The sequence below is a fragment of the Danio rerio genome, chromosome 16 (assembly GCF_049306965.1).
Source record: "Danio rerio strain Tuebingen ecotype United States chromosome 16, GRCz12tu, whole genome shotgun sequence".
Taxonomy (NCBI): Eukaryota; Metazoa; Chordata; class Actinopteri; order Cypriniformes; family Danionidae; genus Danio; species Danio rerio.
Window position 1 is genome coordinate 31,679,883 of NC_133191.1, and position 24,123 is coordinate 31,704,005.

Here is a 24,123-nt window from a genome sequence, read left to right on the forward strand (position 1 = left end):
CAATATGATAGTTCTCCAATTGACCACCGCTAAAAAAAAATTAAATATGACTCTACCCCCACAGAGCTCGCTGAGGCCGGGACCCCCTGGAACCGCTGTCCTAAACAACCTAATAATCGGTCTCAGTCTATTCCTGTTTTTAAAGGACAGACTTTAAAACCATGCCAACAATAAAAGCATGACAGAGGGTCAGTGTGAAAACGTGATCGTTTTCTGAGACAAAAAATGCACTGATGCCCCTTTTTGCACACAGCTTCATAGTTAGCCTCAATTAAAAAAAATAACGGTCCAATCAATAACAGTTTAACCCATTCAGACCTTAATTATGTTCCACATTTCAGAGAAATGTGATGTCATGTGATGTCCATTGTAATGGATGCAGGGTCTGAAGGGGTTAATATTAACTAAATTTGACTCCTCCTCACACAACTGAACAAAGTGATCCTCTATGGGACCATGACTATTTTCATCTCCTATGCTAAAGTAGATAAGAGATGATTGTAGAAATCTAAATCAGCCAGTATCCAATATTTTGATGTACACTGCCATTCAGAAGTTTAAGCTCAATATGATTTAAGTATTTAATTTTAGGTAAATGCTAGTTCACATATCAGAATAACATCTGATATGAGTCAATACCACTACTGAACACACTGTTGTTAATATATTTATTTAACATTAGTGCTTTTATTCAGTAAGGAAGCATTTAAAAAGAAATCTGATATCAGTCAGTAACCAATATTACACCAATATACAACACCTTTCAAATGTTTGGAGTATTATTTATTTAACATTTAATTATTTTTTTACTGGTTTTATTCAGCATTAATGTTCATTTAATTTATTTGTAATCAAATATATGCATATATGCAAACATGTCTTTTTCATTCATTTTGAACGGTAGTATTGTGCACCACTATTACTGAGGGTCTCATTCTGAGTGTTGTGTTACAGTTGTGTGAGGACTGCATTAGCTATAGCCTGGTCTCATGTCTATGGTATGTAATATTTGCCACAATGGAAACATAATGACCTCCTCACTCTCTAGAGACACATGCTGCACTACCAGCACTCTGTCAACTGCTGATCTACTCCATTTAGAGGAGAGAGATAGAAGATGCATGTATTATGTTGTTGATGTTGGATTATCAGCCTAATGTGTGCCGCATTTCGTCCATCTCAGAATGTTGCATATTTGTGTGTGTGTGTGTGTGTGTGTGTGTGTGTGTGTGTGTGTGTGTGTGTGTGTGTGTGTGTGTGTGTGTGTGTGTGTGTGTGTGTGTGTGTGTGTGTGTGTGTGTGTGTGTGTGTGTGTGTGTGTGTGTGTGTGTGTGTGTGTGTGTGTGTGTGTGTGTGTGTGTGTGTGTGTGTGTGTGTGTGTGTGTGTGTGTGTGTGTGTGTGTGTGTGTGTGTGTGTTGTGTTGTGTTGTGTTGTGTGTGTGTGTTGTGTGTGTGTTGTGTGTGTGTTGTGTGTGTGTGTGTGTTTGTAGGCCCAAAGTTGCAGCCGCGGGTCCAGTTCCAGAGAAGAGCATTGAGTCTTCCTTCTAATGCAACCTACACCAACCTGACGGCCTTCCTCACTGTGAGCAGCTCCACACAGGACACACAGTACTTTCCATACCTGCAGGGGCTTCATCCAAACTTCACAGGTAACGCAATGGGAGCTGAGCTATTTCTGGGAAATACACTGCAAAGAAATATTTTCTTACTTCATTTTTGTCTTGTTTCCACTTCAAATATCTAAGCATCCTCAAACCAAGAAACATTTTCTAGACAAGCAAAAAACTAGTCTTGTATCCAGAAATAAGAAGTCAAAATTAAGTGGATTTTTTTTCTCCTTAAAACAAGATTATTTTGCTTACTCCATTGGCAGATTATTTAGCTTGTTTTTACCTATTTTGCTTGTATTTGGACTAGAAATAAGTCAAAACTCTAAATAAAGGGTTTCCGTAGGTTCTTAAAAAGTCTACATTTTAAAAGTTGAAACTTTACGCCTTAAGTCTTAAATTGGTTGTTCTAGGTCTTAAATATTTTCCCACAGGTCTTATTTTTGCGATATCCATGTAACGCTACATCTAATGCTCTTCTAAAAAATGTTTTGTTGTTGCTTGGTTTTCGTGGTGTTATAGTTCTTTATTTTACTAGTCCAAATGTAATTTGCGGTATTACAACTAGAAATGAGACCAACAGTTTGTTAAAACAAAAAAAGAAGCGATGCAAAAGTGTAGACCCAAGTGGTTTTAATATTACCGAATATGTTTTTCCACCATTCATAGATTTTGATGTATATATTACAATTTTGAATTTAAAACAATTTACTAATTACAAACTAAAATTAAGTAACAAATTATGTCTTTGATAACTGGAAAGAAATATTTGAACCTATCAGTTTACAATAAACTGATACCTGTTTTTCTAGGCTTTATTGGTGATAATGGCCAGGAATGTTGGACCATTATTGCCTTTTTAGCATAAGTATTGGACAGAAACTAGCCAGACAGTAATGTGTGAATTGTAGAGTGAAAAAAAATGAATAAATAAAAAACGTCAGCATTTTTGTGAGTTTTTGCTTTTATTTTTTCTATGATAAAATATATAGTTGTAGAGCAACCCATGTTCTGTTGTCATTGATATTCAACTTTATTAGGTAGAAGGCTGTCTGAAATAGGAAAAAAAGCAAGTGATGCGTCAGTTTGATTTAAAAAAATCTTGAATGGTTATAATAATCTTTATAATAAATTGTAAAAGTAATAAAAAAACAATTAGTCTAAAAAATCTTCAATAATATTAATGATATGACGTAGTTCCGGAAACGTATTACTTCTCTGTTTATTCGTCTGACTTTACAGTGGGTTTCTTTTGACTGCCCCCTGTCATTTAAAATATTATCTCAATGGTGAATGTGTCCGATATAAAAGCCTCGTCTGTGAGGTGCGCGATGCAGCACCAGCCTTAGGATGTTTGTTTGTTTTTTTCTGTAGTTCGATGGTGCATCTAACCTGTATTTAGTACTGTTCAATTTGAATACATTTATTTTATTACTAATTTTGTGATTTTATCATTTTCTCTTTATGTGTATGTGTGTTTTTGATATTGTGATAGGTCTTAAAAAGGTCTTTAAGTCTTAAATTTGACATTATGATATCTGCAGAAACCCGGAAATAAGAAAAGCTTTTTTTGCAGTGTACATGATACCAGATTTTAGTAGTTAGCAGTAAACACCAACAGCAGTGAACAATTTCAATATAAAGTGCCTTTAATGTGCTATGTTTACAGTTCATAATTTAGATACATATATTTTTTTTTTTACAGTAGGTTTAGCTCTATTTAAAGAAGTGTCCCTTTAAATAGATTTATTGAAGACAATAAATCTATTGATTGTGCACTTTGATCTTTGATACTTTCAGACCTTGAAAAACTACACCGAGTTACACAGTCAAGGAAGGGTAAATGCATAAAAAAGAATAAATAGGAGCTCTTCTACCAAAAAAAAAAAAAAAAAAGATTATCGTACTAAAAATATAATAGACAACAACAGGTTTATTTGGATGCAAAACATGTTACATTTTTTTTCCTTCAGACAAATTCACTTCATTAATTGCTCACAAGCCAGTCCTTTTCATTGTGTTTGACGGTCCATAAGTTGAGCCACATCACCACAAAGCATGTGTACAAATACAGATATAAAGCCACAGGAGAGCAGCTGCCTGTCAGTCAAACATTAATCAACACTATAGAAAGACGGGTTGCATACTTTATTATTTGATGTCAACTCAATACAAAAATATCACTTACTGTAGATGTTTAGATTAATTTAAATTAAAGGGTATGTTTTTGTCTGTATGTGTGCATAGGTTAATTAATTAATTGTGAAGTTGTGGTATTGTGGATCATTTTTAAATAAAATGTACATGGGAAAACTATTTTTTCATTGGGCTCTTTAACATAGTTATTTTCACTCTGAATTGATGAGTACTGAATTTCACAATAATTGTGTTTAAATGGAAAGTTCATGAGCACTGAATAATTAATTATTATGCCATTACATTAGAAGTTCTGTCGTCTATAATGATGATAAATGCCACAAACATGAGTTCACTTTAAAATGAATGAAACTCATTTTCTGCTGTGGTCGTAATTATAATGGATGACTGTTATTATGTCTGTCTGATACTGTTTTAGCTGACTCATTAACAATAAATAAAATGTTAAGAAGTAACATCAACTATCGATCTAACATCGTATTAAAATAGTTTCCTGCACAAAAGTTCATAAAATGGTCAGTTTCAAAGTTGTATGGTTTCCTTTTATTCTGTTAAACACAAAAGAGGATTTCTAAGAATGTTGGAAGCCAATAGCCATTGACTACGATAGTTGGAAAAAAACGCTGAAGTCAGTGGCTACTAGTTTCCAGCATTCAAAATATCTTCAGAAAACAGTATAAAAAATTTTTGGAACTAATGAATGTTGAGAATATGATGACAGAATGAGCTACCGGTTCCTTTAAAGGTTACCTATTATGCAAAAATTACTGTATAGGGTTTAAACACCATTGTGCGGCAACTGTGTTTAAATATAGCAAGCCTAAAATGTTTGCAGAAACACTTTGATTGACATTCTCCCTTTGTATGTGTCATCAGTGGGGGTATGTGCTTTTTTTTTTTTTTTTTCATAATTTTTTTTTAAAGAAGGTTGGGAGCAAAATCTCATTTGCATTCAAAGTCACAATCACCAAAACAGCACAAGTTGAATAAAATCCTAAAGGGAGCAGTTTAAAGAGTTAAAATAATATTTAATGTTTTGAGCTGAAACTTGACAAACACACTCTAGCGACATCAGAGACTTATTTTATATCTTATAAAAAGAGGAATAATAGGTTCCCTTTAATACCCTCTTAAAAAAACATACAAATATCTTGCGTACCTAGATTTTATACGTTGGTTTCTGCAGTATGGTCTTATCTTGGTCAATATTGTTTCACATTGTTGTTTTTTTTCTATCTTGTTGAACTCTTGCCTCTCTCTCTCTTTTTCTCTCTTTAATAGGCAGTGAGCGAAAGTTTGAGCTGACTCCTATAGCTGCACTCAGTGTCCATCTTCTGGGCAGTGATGGGGTGGAGCTTCACGTCAGCGAGCCAATCAGTGTGAGCGTCCCTCTTCCTGCAAACAGTGGCTTAAAAGAGAATGATCACATTCCGGCATGGAGGTTTGACCCTAAACTGGGTGAGTTTATAATATGCATCTATCTTAGAGCTGTAGATAGTATGGCATCATTTTATCATAAAAAAACATTACTAATATCTCACAACTGGATGTTTATGCTGTGAAAAATATTTTCATCTGACTTGTTGAAGGTGTTTCCTTTCTGAAGGTTTACTTTGTTTGTCTGTGAGGTTGTGATCTCTTCAAAGCCTCCAGATTTCCTGTCTTCATTGTATCTGAGGCAAATAATACGTGTTCAAAGCTGAGCTGGAGGGGGGAATAATGTGGGACTGTTTATGAAAATGTTTTCCTTTGGTGAAGTGTTTCCTGATTTCCAAATATGAGTCGCACATCATCAACTATTTTAGTGACCAGATCCTTTAAATGGCAACAACACACACACACCGCTGAAAGACTTAATAGCGTGTTAAAGTTGCTTTTTTTGCTGTGATTATGTGAGATTATACAGATTTTCGTGATGAAAAGGCAGATTGTTCAGTAGGCAAATAGTCATAATCAAATAATACACAGACAGAATAAATCTGTCTGTTCCAAATCAAATCCGAGTCACAAGGTTGAAACACTGTGGCTTTCATTTACAGAGTTTACAGGATTTTGCTAAAAAAAAAAATCTGAATTTTAATCAGATGCATTTAAACATGTAGTTAATGTGTTGCTTTAAAAATAATGCTTTAATGATTGTCTGTGGAGTTGATGGAGATTACTTGTATTCAACGAGTGGTAATATAAGCTCCAAAAAGTTCTGCTTTGTTGTTTTGTTTTACCTGCTGATTTGGTTTTGGTTCGAAATGAAATGATACTGAAGCTTTAATGCTTTAACTGACCCTGATGCTTTACTTGTCTAGAGCCCCGTGTCTTTGTGAGGTTATATGCAATTTGTCCTGTCGAGATCCTGTAGACAAAGATCTTTACCTCGTAAATCAGGGCTCTGAGTATGCCATAATTTCAATGTGGTTAGATAAGGATTGCTATAATTACAATGCAAGGCCAGTCTGGCCATATCTTCAGCTCAGTGCTCTTTGTCCCTCGCTTTCTCAGTCTGACGAAATTCACCATGCATTCTCAGAGACTCCACATTAGGGTTTTTTTCTTCTTTTTTTCTGTCCTAGTAATAACAGTTTATGTCAAGAGGTAATCTTCTGAAATACTAATCTGCTGTGACAGATCTTTTGTGAAGTAGTAAATTCCTCCTATCAGAGAAAGAAAAATCTATCTCAGATGCTATTCAGATATTTGAGAATATTTTTTCTGTAGTTGCATCTCTTGTTCTCACCTTAGCTGTATACTATTCAAAGATGCATTTAATTATTTTTTTAAATAATGTAAAATATTTGGATTTAAAAGAACTGTTTTATTATTGCTTGAATATGCAGTAATGCAGGAATATTGTAAAATAATATTTGTTTAAAAGAACAGTTTTTTGTTTACAAATAGAAACAGAAATAATTTAAAATATTATTTAGATGTGAGATTTTTGTCAATATATTTTTTTAATTACAGCAAATAAGATTTTACTTCTATTTTAACATCTACATTTTACTTTTATTTGCTTTGTACATTTCAATTAGTTTTATTTTTATTTGTTTGATTTATTACATTATTTTGGAAAGCATTGTTGAAATGGCCATATGCATATTTAACAGTCAAACAGTTTTTTGATTGCTATTTGACTGTTTTATTTTGAGCCTTTTCCATTTAAAATGACCTTACATTTTAAATTAATATGTTGAAGAAAAATATTAAATACAAATTTTATTAAAAAAAATTAAAAGAAACAATAAAAAACTGTAGCTAATTTTGTAGTTTTATGATTGTTTTGTGTTTTTATTTTAGAATAACTCCTTTGAATTTAAATGTGTTATTTATCTTTCTATTCCTAAAGATGTTAGATGACCAGGCTCTTATCTTAATGTATTTAACTCTATTTTTTATGCACTAAAATATGTTGGCTATATTCACTGGAAAATGAATATAAATATTTTTGTTTTGTTGATAAAAATATTCTCTGTGCCTGTGACTTTAAAGCTGTAAAGTGTAAAGCCAAACTTAAAGTCTTCTGGCTGATGGCTTGACCATTGCTGTAATTTATGATGCATTTAACAAACCGCGAGGCTGTGCCGCAGAAGCCTGAGACTCAGAGCAGCTTCACACTAACACAGTCCCGCAGCAGACTGGAGGAATCGGGAAGACATGCATTAAAGCATCACAATAGGATCTTCATTGAGTTCTTCTACTCTGTAAGCTCTGTTATTTTGTCCGCTCAGCCAGCCAATTAGCTTGAAGTTCTTTTCAAATGACTATTGATAGCCTGTAAATGACTATTGTGTCTAAATTGATATATATTGACTTTGAAATTGAAAAGATTACTAGTATTTGTCAATGTTAGTTAAGCAATTTGTGTTCATAAAGATTAACTTTGAGTGTAAAGCTTGAAGTATACTTCAGCTAAGTGTATGCTAGTATGGAAGGTGGACAAGGCCAAATGTCTTTAAAACAAAATGAATGCAATTTGATGAGGTGCTTCTCTTTGGCAGTCAGTATGACATTTAATTAAATATACATTCCAGTATGAATAAACATATTCTTTAAATTCACAAATAAATCTGACGTCTAGTTTTTGCACACATCACTATTGTGCCCTATATGCAAACATATGTCAGTTATTGGCTGTTATCACATGAACATAGTCAAATTGTTTGTTGATATGACCAGCTGTGATGTATTTTTGCCCTTTTTGTCTTCCTTATGCTCTGTATGTAAAGGGTCTGTATGATGTTAGTTTTTTTTTTAAACATGCAGCTCACCTATTTGTTTTAAATCGTATTAGTCCTACGTTATATGTCAACAAAGTACAAAACTGAGCAGAACTGATTTTTGACTATTAGAAAATATACGGATGGGGAAAAATATTGAAGACTGCAAAAAAAATAGACTGCACCCACATTTGCAAGTGAAAATGTGTATTAAACAGTATCTGCAATTCTAGTTCAGTCTGTTTTAACACATTACTTTTGGAGAAAAAATGCAGACGAGAATGTTCGATCATTATTAGGGGTGGGACAATTCACAAAATTATCAGGTTGGTTTGTATCACTTTGGTGGTCATGATATTCAGATGGATTTGGTTTACAATGTAAAAAAACTATTGTAGCAACTAAAGACTATTTAGAAATATCATACATCAGCATAAGTCTCTGAAGAGCGAGGGGGGATCCGGGGGTGAAAAAGGTGCGCGACTTATTTGAGGACCGGGAGGGAGACGTGTGATTTCCGAGACATTATCACTCGTTTGCGGGCATTATGAGTCCCGCAAATGCATAAAGACCCCCAGAACTTCTGGGAGACTTGGGATTTCTGAATAACACGTTTAACAACTATAGTGAGACACTATTCAGCGCGCGTGTGTATGTGTGGTCACGTGATGTGCGTTTTCAGCGGACGGAGGGCTGTTCAGAAATGCTAGGTAAAATGGTGTGGATGTGGATCATTTTCGTTCTAAAATGCCATTTTAACAGTAAGACGTATTAGTATAAACAGGTGATGGACGATGGCATCGTCTATTGGCCCAACCCTAATTGTAAGGCATGTATAAAATGTATTCTAATTTCACTCTTATTATACATATAGGACATATACATTTTAATTTAGTCCTGTGTTGCTGATCAATGGTAATGATGACCTTTATTTTCTTATTTGATTTCACAAATTTTTATTTTAGACTTGCCGACTCTTAAATATGCAAATTCCTATGTTGCGATACATGTGTTCCACTGATATGAAATTAAAAAAGTATTTGTGAGCTGACAGGCCACCAGCTTGAGTATTGAGTTGCTGCTGCATCCTGCACTCGAATCTTTAAACCGATATAACCTGAAGCATGTGAATTGAAAGAACAAAGTTGAACAGTGATGGGATAGACTAGACTGCGGTTAGCTGTAATCACACCAACAAACTGCTCTAAACGCCACGAGAGAGAAAGCGTCAAAGATAAAGCGAGGGTGATACAGACAGTAATACATGCTATAAGACCACATTTTCCAATCAGATACCAAAACAATCCACACACTCACTTACCATGCGTATCCAGACAAACGAATGGTTAATTTTTTCCCCCTCCCATCCCTACTCATTATCGAATGGAGTATAAATTAAAAGGCTGTGGTGTGGGCTAAAAATATGAAGCAGTTTGTGGTCTTTACACAAGGGCAAATGTTAGATGAAAAAATAGTGGAAATAAGCTTTCAAAACAAAAATATACTGTATATGTGCGAATCTAAATTAGCTCAAGAGACAGAATACAGGACATTGTGGGAAGCAGTTCTTTTTGGGTTTCTAAGTTCAGGCCATGTCTGGACTGCTCTGTTATCACTGTTGTCTCCTAGCAGCCACTTATAAACAGAGCAGAGAACAGTGGCAACACTAACTCTATTTCCTCTCTTATGATGTAGTTGGCTTTGTTGTCTGTAGTGCACTGGGACACCAGCTAGACTGAAAAGCACATCAGACCCCACATTAATAATACTGTTTATTCCTGCGTTTACTGATAGAAGCATTGCAATAAATAAGAAAATGATCTGCCAGGATCTGTAGTTAAGTAAGCAGTCGCCTGATTCCATTTAATATTATTTAATAATAATAAATGAGCATAAGCAAATCAGAATATTAGAACAATTTCTAAAAGAGCACATGATGACTGACCTAATGGCAATCGACAATCAAATGTAATAATATAACAGTTTTGCTGCATTTGTCATCAAATGAATGCACAGCATTGGTAAAAAACACTTTTTAAATTTGTATAAAACCATATTGATCTTCACAATCTGCTGCTCTGGGTTGAATGTTCTGCGGTTAACTCAGTCCAGTGTATCAAAACTGTATCAAAGCAGTTGCATTCGTGTAAATGCATTGTGAAATGCCAACTGGCAAAGTCACCTTATGTAATGCTGCGCACAAAGCGCTTCACACAGGGCTTTCTTTGCGTGGCAGATTGATAAATTGCAGAGCTCCGCATGTGACTGTATTGTGAGAGTGTGAGATGTTGTCCAGCAATATTCCTGCGTCACGTGTACATGAAGCTAATTGTGTAAACAATGCTGAATCATTCTCCAGCCTCTTTCGTCTGCTCTGTTTGTGTGCATCAGCATTTTGCTCAGTGCGCTGCTGTGTTTATTTCACTGCTGTAGCCTTCAGTGCAGTGTGTCTGCTGATCTGGCACTAATCAATAAAATCAATCAATATTAACTGAATAAGATCAATGTGAACTGTGGTGCACCGACTGAGAATAAAAAAACAAACAAATGTTTTAAACTTTTAATCACGAATGATCATACCTGTCATACCCCCTACTGCTACATGAACTGTTTTGAGGATTGCATTGGAGGGGCAACGGCGCCTGTACTGGATAGGAAGAATATCGAACCATTTTTATATTTATTTCAAAGTGTTTCATGCCTAAATAAAATGAAAGCACAGACGACATGCACATTTTAGAGCAAGGGGCATCCCCTGGTGGTTCGGCGGTATTAGTTGTGTATAGGAAAAATCCCAGGAAAAAAACTGATGGTTGACAGATATGCAAATGTTGAATTTCCAGTGAGATATGTTGATGTTCTGCTTTTATCTAAATTACTTTCTTCATTCTTTTTCCATTTTTCATACACAATAATCCTTTGCTACAACACGCACTGCCATCAAGTGGTCCGTAAGGAGACTGTTCCCCCAAAATTATTATCTACTCACCCTGAAGAAGAGGTCTCAAAGTTGTCTCTTGAATTTATTTTCCTTCTAATCAACACATAATAAAATATTTGAAGAATATTGGAAGATGTAGTAATTTTCATCCATAAAAAAAGAAATACTATTAAAGTCAATGGCTATTGGTTTCATATTATTTCACAATATTTTATTTAGTGTTAAACAGAAAAAAAACTTTGTAGGTTTAGTAGAAGTGGAATTTATGATGTAATCCATTCAAACAAATAACCCCCTTATCGATTTGAACCTATTCACATTTTAGCTTTGTAAGTTTAAGAACATTCTTTTTACAGACTTGCAGAATTTAAATCGTGAATTCTGTTTGAATGATTAATCTTAATTCTCTTTTATCTTAACTGTTTATCTTAATCAGGGATGGCCAAAGTTTTTCCTATGAAGGGACAGAAATAAAACTTGACTGAGGGTTGCGGGCCGAAAGTAAAATTTCCTTTTGGTACACGATGCAAAATGTATTAAAGTTACCACAGGGTCACCTTATTTATTTAAAATTATGTTATATTCTAGGCATCACAGTGGTGCCTTGGGTAGCACGATCACCTCACAGCAAGAAGGTCGCTGGTTCGAGTCTCGGCTGGGTCAGTTGGCATTCCTGTGTAGAGTTTGCATGTTCTCCCCGTGTTTGTGTGGGTGCTCCAGTTTCCCCCACAGTCCAAAGACATGCACTGTAGGTAAATTGAATAAGCTAAATTATCCGTAGTGTATGGGTGTTTCCCAGTGTTTGGTTCCACCTGGAAAGGCATCTGCTGCGTAAAACATTTGCTGGATAAGTTGGCGGTTCATTCCACTGTGGTGACCCCTGATTAATGAAGGGACTAAGCTGAAAAGAAAATGAAGAAAAAATAAATTCTAGCGACTCGCTATAACCTTCTGTTTTTACGCCTCAGCCATGTATTTTGAATAAACAGCATAGTGTTTTGTTTCGTAATGATGTTGGATATTCTACTCCTTTAAAATGGCAACAGACTGTTTGCAAACTAGACATACTGTCTTGCAATTGATTTCGCTATATAAAAAAATCATCTTGCCAGTCTTTTTTGAACCTTCTATTGTCTGTTTGCCACCGTCTTGATTTCTCCATCTTGTCTGTTTATATGTTGTCTTTGACTGACGTTGATTGTCGCATGTACATTAATTCTTCCAATGATTCTTCCAAAACAAAGATAGAGCAGTAGGGAGAAAATGATCCATTTATAGTAAACTAGGATCACTCTGATTGGATTATTAGTGATTACAGATAAGCAGCCAGTCGTGCTTAATCATATCACGAGCTCCTCTCAAAATTAGTTTATAAAACTTAACTTAAAGAGCCCCTATTATACATGAAATTGGTCATATTTTGGTTGTAAGGGTCTCCAACAACAGTCTAATATGCATCCAAGGTCAAAAAACACTTTCATGGTTTTATAATCTGCATTTATTTTTACCTAATTATCCCAGCGACTCCCATATCAATCGTTCAGCGATCAAATTTTTTTTTTTTCCCTCCTTAGCGCGAAGCTAATCTGCGCTGATTGGATCGATGTCAGCCTGTTTCGATTGGTCGACACTGACAGCCTTCAGCGTGAGACAGAGTGAAATGTCCAGCAGCTAATCAACAATATAAAAGTAGTCACATTGCATACATGCTTTATAGTGTGAGGTGTGGATTTTGGCTGCCAGTTGTTGAATGTAAATACAGACGATAGACTTGAAAAACTCCAGTAACTAGGGAGAAGATCAACACGTGTCCTAGGCATCTCACTCTACCTGCTCTTTTCTTCTTTCTCACACACACACACACACACACACACACACACACACACACACACACACACACACACACACACACACACACTACCCTTCTCCTCAGAAGAACTTGAGAGAGATGAATACCAGCCCCTCACACGCTACCTGCGCTTTTTTCACACACACATTACTCTCCTCCTCAGAGGACACAACACCAAAACATTCAAAAACACAATACATAGAATCCACTTTCGGGTTGAGGGCAGTGAACTATTTTAAAACTTGACCGTTGCAGGTGTGTACAGCTGACGATCCGTAAACAAAGCGGCACGCGTCGAGTTTTCAATGTGGCTTTACATGTGATATGAAAATATAAAGAGTTAACCTGATACAGTACAAGCGGTTACAAGTAACAAATCACAACTAAATACATAAATTGCAAGCTAGAGTAAACGAGGCAACAATTTTAATCGCACGTACTTACAATTGTGATCCATGATGCACTGTTCCGTGTTCTGACAGTCTTTACTGATCCTTCCTTTAACAAACGGCCAATGAATTCTTCTTTGTAAGCATGTAGTTTCCAGAAGCACTGCACAGGGCTGGGCTATAATGCTGAGGTATTTTTTGCAAAAATAAACCTCAACCACTTTACAGTTTCATCTTCGGGTAGAGACTGTCAATAATATCCATCTGCACAGCTCGACTTCATTCGACCGGCGTGTGCATGTGTGTGTGTGTGCCTTTTGCTTCTGTGTTAGTGGGCAGGGCCTCAGGTTTCAAATCTCCCGGGTTTGCGCGCACAACTACTTGTTTCGTAGCCGCATCATCGCAAAACACCTATTGACTCGTTATCAAGACGACTCGTTTGAAGCACTGTTAGTTGACTCTTTTATAGATGAATCAACAGTTTTTAAACACTGTACACTTACAGATTTAAGCCTTAGATGGATATTTCACTTCACTTAGAGCTGTGTTACACACTATGGAAGGTTATTTTCAAAAACCCATAATATGGGCTCTTTAATTTACTATTTATTTTATTTGTTCAATTTAGTATTTTTTATGACGTTAACTGTAAAACAACAACAAATAAATTGAGTTTAAATAAATTAAACTCTGTCAAAGCCACCCCCCCCCCTCATTCAGATGCAAAAACATTGTTAGCATCTCTGTCTCCCATATTTATTCTCAGTTATTTTACATTAAAAACAGTGAAACTAATATATTATTTGCCATAAAATTTAAATTACTGAGCCTGCACACAGTTTTTTTTTATATTTGTGTATGAGCACCTGTAAACCATAAAAAAAGAAACTCCTTGTGGTTTTTGCACTCACTTGGTGAATAAAGCCCATTCTGATTCTAATTAATTAGGAATGGATAACAACCTAGATATAGATCCCAATGGAGGCGCTTCTTGTAGTTTGTATGGTTGGATTTTTTCCCTGTCTGGTTCCACACACATTTGGGAAAGCATCTAGACCAAGTGTGCCGCAAGCCTGCGTTTGAGTGAAGGTCTCTGCCGTTAGATCGCCCCCTGGGGGCTGGCTGCAGTACAAGTCATAAAGCCCGCCTCCTCCGTGTTAATGAAGGAGACTTGAGCCCAAATAAAAAAATGTATTACACTTGCAATAAAATGTCCCGAAAGATGGTTCTGGTGGATTAAGGCACTGGTTATTGTGCTGAAATAGGTGCAGATCTTCATTTTTGTAAACAGTTTGTTTTTAGCAGTAATTTAATGCTGGGCGTGTCATCGTGATTGACAGTTGTGATTGACAGTTTATCAAAGCAGCGCGTCTGAGCTTCGGCAGGAGACTAAAGTGTTATTATTCGCTTTCTGTGTTATTTTACCATGACAAAATGAGTTCAGCAGTAAACTACAGTTTCTGACATACATGATCCTGGTGGAACACTGTTTATTCTCTAAGGTCAGGGCTTTTTTCGGGCTTTATTAGTTTGCTGATACATGCCTATCCACCCAAATAGCAAAATATACTCGGGCCAGTACAGGCTAGATTCTCGCCTGCTGGAGACTTACTCCTCAGAGCTCAGACTGACTACCTATGCTGGACCTACTCCGGATGCCTGTACTCACTGCCCGATTCCAGCCCGAGTCAATCGAGCCGGCGCTGTCACATGCGAGCCGGAATCAACCCGCGACGCCGTGAGTATGTTATGCGCTGCGGCCCGGAGCTGGCGCGATGGAATATATAAAGCCCTCATATTTGTTAACGTTATTACATCCATTTGTGTTGATATGACCGCAAACGCATGCTGAGAAGTTCGGGGGGCGTGGTTGATTTTACATAAAGCGTTTGGTTGGAAGCTCGGCTCCGCTCATTTTCGCGGCTCCTCCTCTGGCTCCATCAGACAGTCCTTCTGCGCATGTCAAGGCTCCAATTTCAGCAGTCGTTTGCGACAGTTTGTGCCCGTCAAGCAGGCGTTTTGCCCTCAAGGCGTTTAATGGGAAAAGGGGCTGTCACGTCGTCCATATTTTTTACAGTCATTGATCTAGACACAATAGTCTAGTAAAAAGTCAGTTGATTGTATTGTAAGTGATCAACAGAGAAATCTGATAGAATGGTAGTACAGTATTTTGAGTGATTTCTGTACTGTCTGTTCTCAGTGCTGGACTCAAATCAGCGCTGACCTCAGACTTCCTCGAGACAGAGGTTTATATTTCTTTTGTGATTGATTACAGGATTGTATTGTTTTATTGTAGTGGTGATATTGCTGAGTAGCCATAATGTAAACCTACTAAACAGAAAAAGACAAAGTTACTGTTACTGTGTACATGTAAATATCACAGTGTAATTTGAAGGCTTTTTTATGCATTTTAACATTTTGATTTGAACAAAAAATATATTCACTGCTGTATAAAAATATTGAAAATGTATTTAACAGGGTATCCTCAGGGTCTTAAACTGTCTAAAAAGATCAACTTTAGGCGTTAAAGTCTTAAATTTGCTGAAATTTTGTGTTGTAGCTCTTAAATGTTTTTTAATAGGTCTTCATTTTCCTTTGTTCATAGCTACCCAATCTGGCCATTACTACACATACAATCTATCGCAATAAATATAAACAAAAGCATTTAATTATTTTCATTACAGTAACATTTTGCTTAAATATTCTCCATTTATTTAGTGCTGAGGATACTGACCTGGCCTATATTTTTTATAATGAAATTATTATTATTGTAGACTGAAGTTTTTGACAGCTATGTTTTGTTCTATTGTTGATAAGGGTTATAGGGTTTGTGAATGGATATATTTGAAAATTAATAATAATATATATTTGAACTAAATTATTATTATTGTATTATTAAATGTATTAAATTGTAATCATTTTTTGATGGGGCAAGTGAAAATCTATTTGTAGTGGTATAATCTAAGCATTTAGCCCCATATAAGTCTAATTTCCTTTATAATAGTCTTAAAAGCGTACTCGCACTATGTACAGTTGCCTTGAACCAGACCAAAGCACGCTTGTCCCCCTCCCGTCTCCCCCGACAGCCCAGACTCTCATTACATTCGGGCCTGGGCATTCTTACGTCATTGAAGAAGCGCTGTTTAGTAGAGAAGCACTCTCGCTTAGCACAGTGAAGAGTTCTTTAGTTATATTCTTTTAGTCGTTTGGGATGCAGTGACGCAGTCAGATATTTCGCCGAACTGATCCGCCACTTTTGATGCTTATAAACAATCATAAAAGTCCTCGTGCTACAGGAATTAGGAGATTTGCTGAAGGTGCAGTTGTCGTGCAGTGAGGGGTTTGTGTCTTTATTAATCTACGACAGTTTGCGTTTATTAAACAGTAAGAATTATTAATAAAATCCATATAAAACAATCCCGTAAAAGTCACGTCTTGTCTTCAGTTTCGGGCTCTGTTGCTTTGCACTCACACTACAAGCGTACCGCACCAAAGCCCAAGTGAACTGCACTCTGACACACCTCTTCCAATCTGGCCAGGGCCGGCCAAGTGAACCGTGCCTAAGCCCGATTCAGAGCACTTACTGTACTCTTCTCAAATGATCCGGGAGACGGGCCTGGGCACGGTTCGGATAGCATAGTGCGAGTACGCCCTTAGTCTTAAATTTAACTTGGTGAAACCTGCAGAAACCCTGATTTAAATTTATGTAACATTCATGAACTTGCACTTTAGACCAATGAAATGCATCACTGATTTATTAACTTATTTAGTTAGCTATTTTATTTATTTTTTAATGATGATTTTGAATGGTAATTCATCAGTTGCAAGAATATGAGGCAGCACAGCTGTTATCGACAGTAATCTGAAATCTTTCAACAAACATTAGAATCACTGGAGGATCATGTGACACTGTAGACAGGAGTAATTATGAACATTCAGCATTGCCATCAGAGAAATAAATTACATTGAAGAAAATATTCACACAAACAGTTGTTATTTTGATTTAAAAATAATTGTCACAATATCACTGCTTTTTAAAATCATTATTAATAAATAAATGCAGCCTCCAAACTTTGACCAGTAGTGTGTATTAAATACAAACATGTCTATATGTGTGTGTGTGTGTGTGTGTGTGTGTGTGTGTGTGCGTGTGCGTGTGCGTGTGCGTGTGCGTGTGTGTGCGTGTGTGTGTGTGCAGGTGCCTGGCTGAAGAGCAGTCTTGGATACGTCCAGAGAGAGGGCAAGCAGTTGACTCTCACGTACATTGCCCCTCAGCTTGGCTATTGGGTCGCAGCAATGTCTCCTATCAACACAGGTAACAATCATCATCCATTACTAGGCCTTTTTTATTTGAAATATTGTTGGATGAGTGTCCATTCTTTGATTCTTTTATATAGCCATTAATGGAGAGAGGAGCCCAGCAGGCAGACATTACAAGTGCTTAGTAGCAGACCGAGTTATTGACTTGTAGAGTTGTTTGCACATTCACTGTGCTATTCATATCTGCTAGCTAAAAGAATGATGTCATTATGCCAGGGGTCATGGCTTTCAGCATGAAAACGATGCTTCTAGGACATCTCTGCTGTTGAGGAGTGCTATTGATGGATACTGTAAAGGAGAGAAGTGGTACATGGTAAATGTGAATGGATTCATCGATGCTGAAAACCAAGTGTGCATGTTCTGTTGTAGGTCCGGTGGTAGCAAAGGACATTAGCACTTACCACACAGTCTTCCTGCTGGTCATACTAGGGGGAATGGCCCTCATACTGCTGTTCCTGCTCTGCCTGCTGCTCTACTATTGCAGGTGAGTCTTATTTTGGGGAAGAACAAAGCCTAATAAAAATATCTGGGAAGATCATAAGATCATTTGCACAGGGTAGAAATGTGAACTTTGTTATAGGAACTAGTCACCAGGTTGATTCACTGAGAACTAGTTTTCCCCTGTGCCTGGCAAGGTTATAATGGTTTTTGATTTTTCATTAGTTTTAGTTTTTATTTTGTTTTGTCTTTTTGTTATCAAATTCAGTTAGTTTTAATTAGTTTTTAGAGGCGGATTTACCAGTTTTTATTAGTTTCTATATATTGAAATTGCATTGTTTTAGTTTAGTTTCTATTAGTTTCAGTATTGGTTTGTTTTTATAATTTTTTTTATTTTGTAAATAAGGATATTTGTTAGGTGCAAGATTCAAAATGATCAGAATATATATTTATTATAAAAACTCAAATACATTTTTTGAAACGTATTCAGAGGACACATGACCTCGATCATCTTACCATCCTCAAATTCAAATATAACAGCACAAGATAGCAACCCTAAGTACAGTAAAATATGCTTTTGCGGTTAGATGCACAGTAGTGATGTGAAGTTCGGATCTTTAAATTGAACCTGATTTTTGTGACGCTCCTCACATGTTTGGACTCAGCAAATTATTATATATGTAGTCAGCAATCATAATTTTAATCATTTAAATCATCACCATGATCTGAATAGTTTCTTACGATTAAATTTTGCAACAATACTGAAGCACAATTCACTTCTTAAAATTCCATTACGACTTTCTGTTATGAAATAAACATGCATTTCTCCAGATCCTTTCATTTAAGCCCTCGATTTACCTGTGCTGCAATTGTTCATGTTTGCTTTAGTCACTGTCATGTACTGTTTGTGTTCAGTTTACTGAATCACGCATGCGCAGTATTATCGGTTCACCAATTTTACAAGTCAGATCTCAGTGTACTATTCTAATAACTGAACAACTCAGGAAATTGGGTTATTTTGAGTCAGAGGGGGTATCGGGCACATTATAAAATAAGTAGTTTGTGGATAAGTGCTTTCTGGAGACGCGAATAGTTTTAAATAATTCGGTGAACAAGTTCAACCGATTCACTCAGAAGATCGAGTCAGGATCACTAATACAGAAATAAAATCCATTATTGGGCACAAATGTGTTAAATTAATATTTTAAAGTCACTGCTCGGGTTGTATTTATTGCTGTCACCGTGCTGCTGTCATGTCCACTCGTTTTTGTTGTGGGAGCAATACCATGGATGACTGCAGAAGAACTAGGCTTACCTGGCCAAGGGCATGGTTGTTGCTAGATCAGATATGCATGTGGCCGGAAGTTAACGAGAACTATTTATATTATTTAGAAATTTTCCCATTTATTGTATTTTATTAACGTCTTCCCCCACTCCAGCTATCACAGTAATGTAAAAACAGTATTTTTACCAAGTATAATGTATGTTATGTATTAAATTACCCAATAAATTGTATTTTTAATGCCAACCTTCACCCCTAAACAGTCACAGTACTGTAAAAATATTCATTATTGTTATACAGTGTCATAAAAATGCTGCTATATTGATGTGCATATTACAGTTCTGGCCGGCTGCTTATCCGATCTAGACTTACCCAATGGCATCAGCATTACTGACTGTAAGGGAGCTAGGTGCCATTCAGGTCAAACACCTGGCAGTGCGAAGCAAATAGATTTACTTCTAAAAGTCATACAGTAGGCTTATGTATTAAATACACTTAAAAGACAAAAATGAAAAATGTTTTTGCTATAATTTTAGTTAGTTTCAGGTTTTTTTTTTTTAAATCTGTTTTTTATTTTTACTTTAGTTAACGAAAATGTTTTAATTTAAGTTGCTTTTTTATTTTTTATTTTTTACTATTTTCATTAACTATAATAACATTGGTGCCTGGTTTACCTGGTTGCAATGACAGTAAAAAATATCCTGGTTATCTAAGTGATTAAGTGTGAAAAGGGTGGAAGATGACATGATCGTTTTCGAGTTTCATGGAATGTAGACATAAGTTAAGCGTTTCGAAGACTAAATGGACTGCTGCAAATTATAGTGCCACATATCAGTGAAACTAAGAAAAGAACACAACGCATTAGACAAAGGTAGCAGGTAAATTTGGTTAATATTGGTATTCTGTATCTGCTTGTTCAGTAGTGTAGTGCTTTGAAATACTTATCTGGTGTTTCATATCGCATTCAATCACCCAGTTAATGTACAGTCACACATGCATCTCTTATTGTGCTTGATTAAAAAGGAGTTTCTCTAAATAAAATTCTTTCCTAGTTTCTGCAATACGAACGAGCTAAAAAGTGGGTACTTTTGCAATCAGTTTTTTGAACAATGCAAAAGTTCCTTTTTTTAATTCAGTAGTCAAATTGAACAATGCTTCTGTGTTTCAGGAGGAAGTGTACCCGTTTGCGGCCTGCTCACCGGAAGTTCACATTATCCTCAGCTTTGGATGGCTCTAAACGAGACCAGGCTACTTCCATGTCCCACCTTAACCTCATCAATGAGACTCACCTTGACCAGAACGGGGCAGAGCCGGACATGCACACACCTATGCTTAAACCCACTCCCTACGACTCCTCCACCAATGAGCTTGCGACTTCGCGTGGCGAGCTTCACAGCCGAGGATCCAACCACTACAAACACTCAGTTGAAATATTTCCTCTCAAATCGGCTTGCTCAAACAATCCCTCTGAAGGTTATGATTCCGCTGCTGGACGAGGGGAATACCGACGGAGCTATACGTCCATTACGACTTCGTCCGTCCATCCCCTCCACATGTCTGTCTCCTCCTCTTCGCCTCATACCTTGCATCACACCACCTCTGCAGGACGTCTCTCTTCGGAGAGTAAATCAAGCTTGCGGGATCAACGTCTGTCTCCTGTTTCGGCCGCAAGTCCTGCCGGATCTCCAGAACGGGAGCAAGGAATTGAGCGACGGACAACTGATTACTTGTTGTCCCGCTCTGTAGACCATCTAGAGCGTCCTGCCCCACTTCCCCGACCTGGAGCCCTGCTCTGCTGTACCTCCGAACTTATAGTGAATAAAGGGGAAGAAACCTACCGCAAGGCTCGCCCCACCCTCGTCATCCCAGCTCACTACATGAGACTTCCAGGGACGCACCCTCTGTCTGGCCAGGCACTGCTGTTGCAGTCAGATGTACAGAGCGAATTGGAAACCATTCAGGCGGAGCTCAGCGCATGCCACCAGCCCCAGGGTCAGGTTCTGCACAAGGGAGAGCAGGAAGGAGGGACACAAGGGATGGGGGAAGACCAGGGTGGAGGAGCTGATGAGTGGACACTGCAGACAGCAGCTCTTCCTGCTGATCTCTCCATCCCCAATTCTCTCAGTCAGGCAGGACTGGATGTGGTGCAGATGAACGGAGAAGATCAGCTTCTGGCTGAAAAGACTTTAATGGAGCTCAGGGGTGGGAAACCGCTCCCTCACCCCAGGGCTTGGTTCGTTTCTCTGGACGGACGCTCCAACGCGCACATCCGCCATTCCTACATTGACTTGCAAAGGGCTGGATGCAACAGCAGTTGTGTCGGAAGCAACGACGCCAGTCTGGACTCTGGTGTTGATATGAGCGACGTCACACCGGGGCGGCGTGTTCGTGATAAAGTTGTTGTTAAAACTGAACCTGAGGCTCAACCTGCAGCACCTGTGGTTGGACATACACCGGTATTGATTGTAGAGGATTCAAATGCCGATGAGGAGAACAGCGGTAGCCCCACGCCAGTCTGCAGCCCTGAAGAAAGTGCTCTAAAGGGTTTACTGCAGGAGAAACAGAGCGAAGAGGATGACGAAGGGACTTTGTCTCCTCCGTCACCTCCCCCTGAGATTCCTTCACCACCTCCTCTACCTGAGCCTGTAGTTGAAACTTCAGAGGATACAGGGATAGATGGTGAGGTTTTTAGGACTGAGGAGACTCCAGTACACATGAACAGCAGCCGGCCAGACAAACTGCTCGTCCCTGATGACGGAGGTGAAGACGAGAACAAGAAAAGTCCATGGCAGAAACGAGAGGAGCGACCACTACTGGCCTTTAACCTAAAATGACATGCCTTTCAATGAGATGGTACTCCCCAAATTCTGTTATCCTTTACTCATTGTTATGTTATTACAAACCTATTTGACTTACACAAACAACAGTGTACCTTTATCAATTAATGCATCCTTCTAAATATTGTACCCTGCAGAACTTCATCTGGGTTTACAACCTTGTGATTTGAAGGATGACAGAAGCTTTATTTTGGGATGAACCATCTCTTAAAGTGCTTCCCCTGTGGTCCCTAGCTGGACTGCTGAATGGAGTTGCCTTATGAGCGCAGGTCTGTGCGTGGCTGTTTGCCTGTGGCAATGAAAGCCAAGAAAGCCATAGCACAAATAGATATTGGAACAGGTCTGCCTCCAGACTGAACAAGGAAGAACAAACTGATGTTTCCAAGCAAAATGGACGTCATTAAAACCCAACAGTCTAATGCACAACGGCTATGGCTTTCCAGACATACACTTTGAGCAAAAAATATTGCAAGCCATTGTATTGAAGGTGAAATGTTGTTTATGCTTTATATGAGATGCTGCTGTTTTTGAGCAATATGACATCTAGTGGCCACATGTGTACACTGCAACTACACCACTAAGTGTTTCCCAGCACTTATTTTTATGGGAGGACCGGTGGAATGTCTTCCACACCTTAATAGATTTAAAGACACATAAAACCACTATAATGGGATCTACAATCTAAATCACACCTGTTTTAAGTTTTATTTGTTTCACGCATTAATGAGTAGAATACAGCTGAAGCTTCGTAAAGCCAAATAAGTTTACATAATGCATCATTTGTTCGCCTTTTGGCTGCGTTGAGCACAGATTTTCTTGTGCATTTCTTTCGTGAGTAGGATTTTTGCCAACACTATGCATTACTTTAAACTGAAGGATCATTGTAGCTTTAGTTTTGCCTTTTTTATTTGAACCACTGTGTTTTAATTTCATTGTATGTTGTTATTTTATTGCTTTTGCCTTATTGTGTGAAGTGGACGGCATGTTCAGACGAGAGTTGGATACAAACACACATGCATAAAAAGCCACCAGCTTTCCTTTTCCCAAACTCTCACTTTTGTCTTAAGTGCCTTTCTGGTGATCATTTATACACGCAAGTAGATTTCCTTTTCCACTGCATCATTATCAGTTAATGTGATGTTGTTCTCAGTATGTTGACATGGCATTACACTTCGTTGATCTCATTTTATGCGTGTTAGTGGTTTAATGTTGTTTCTGGAAATACAATGAGTTCCAACGGTCAAATCTGGGATCCAATTAAAAAATTGCCATGTACAATTTAATATGAATCACTTAAGATGTTGAGAGGATTGAAACAATGCGTAGTTAATGTAAAATGAGAAATATTTATGATTCAATTTAGATCAGATATTAGAAATTCAAGCTTGTTTATGCCGTTGCCGAGTGCTGCTGTCATGCTAAATGCCGTTTTTTTTTTCCAGTAAGCTATTCAAATATTCTGTTGACAGCAATACAAATATATATTTTACATGATTATTATTTTTTATTATTATTTTTTAAATATTTTTATATACAATTTTCACTAATAATCTCAGAGTTTTTTACCCTGCTCAACGTTCAGTGCGTTTGTGATTATGATTTTATATTTTGCTTGTATGTATGTACATATTCATTCACCCAGTTGTTTATGCCTGTGTGTTTCTCTGTGTGTCTGCTGCAGACGCAATATGCAGTGTGTGTTTGTACTGATGAAGGAATGAAAGCGATGTATCATGTTTTGAAAGCTGTTGAAGGTCTGGCTTGTTGCCTGGGTAACCACTTGGCTCTTCAGCAAATTACTTTGAATGTTTGTACTTCTGGTTGCTTGTATTATAATTCAGGCATATTATTCCAATAAAGCCGAAAAACCTCATCAACAGTGGCTGAACATCATTTTCACGATTTCTAATTACAACCAAGTCAAGAGTTTGAAATACATGCGCCATGTAATATTGAAGCGGTATTAATAAAAATGACTTGACTCAACACTTTAAATAAAAAGTATTGAAGAATGACTGGACGTGTTTCAAGTAAGGGTGTTTACACAACCTTGCTCATCAAATACTAATTAATAAATGTTATAGCTTTGAGG

The 24,123-nt window shown here is 37.3% G+C and overlaps 1 protein-coding gene across 4 annotated transcripts in view; it reads left to right on the top strand.

Moving 5' to 3' along the window:
* Nucleotides 1-23,904, top strand: part of fam171a1 (family with sequence similarity 171 member A1) — a 54,937-nt gene extending 31,033 nt beyond the window's left edge. For 2 of the 4 annotated variants that reach the window (XM_073926083.1, XM_073926084.1), the window contains exons 4-9: nt 1,491-1,649; nt 5,046-5,222; nt 15,355-15,400; nt 17,353-17,469; nt 17,844-17,958; nt 20,363-23,904. In XM_073926083.1, coding sequence (XP_073782184.1) covers nt 5,184-5,222; nt 15,355-15,400; nt 17,353-17,469; nt 17,844-17,958; nt 20,363-22,028 — 1,983 coding nt within the window. In that variant the 5' untranslated portion in view covers nt 1,491-1,649; nt 5,046-5,183 and the 3' untranslated portion in view covers nt 22,029-23,904. The remainder of the gene's footprint in view (nt 1-1,490; nt 1,650-5,045; nt 5,223-15,354; nt 15,401-17,352; nt 17,470-17,843; nt 17,959-20,362) is intronic. The other 2 variants (XM_001335895.7, XM_021466922.3) reach the window with 1 other exon arrangement.
* The last annotated feature ends 219 nt before the right edge of the window (nt 23,905-24,123 follow it).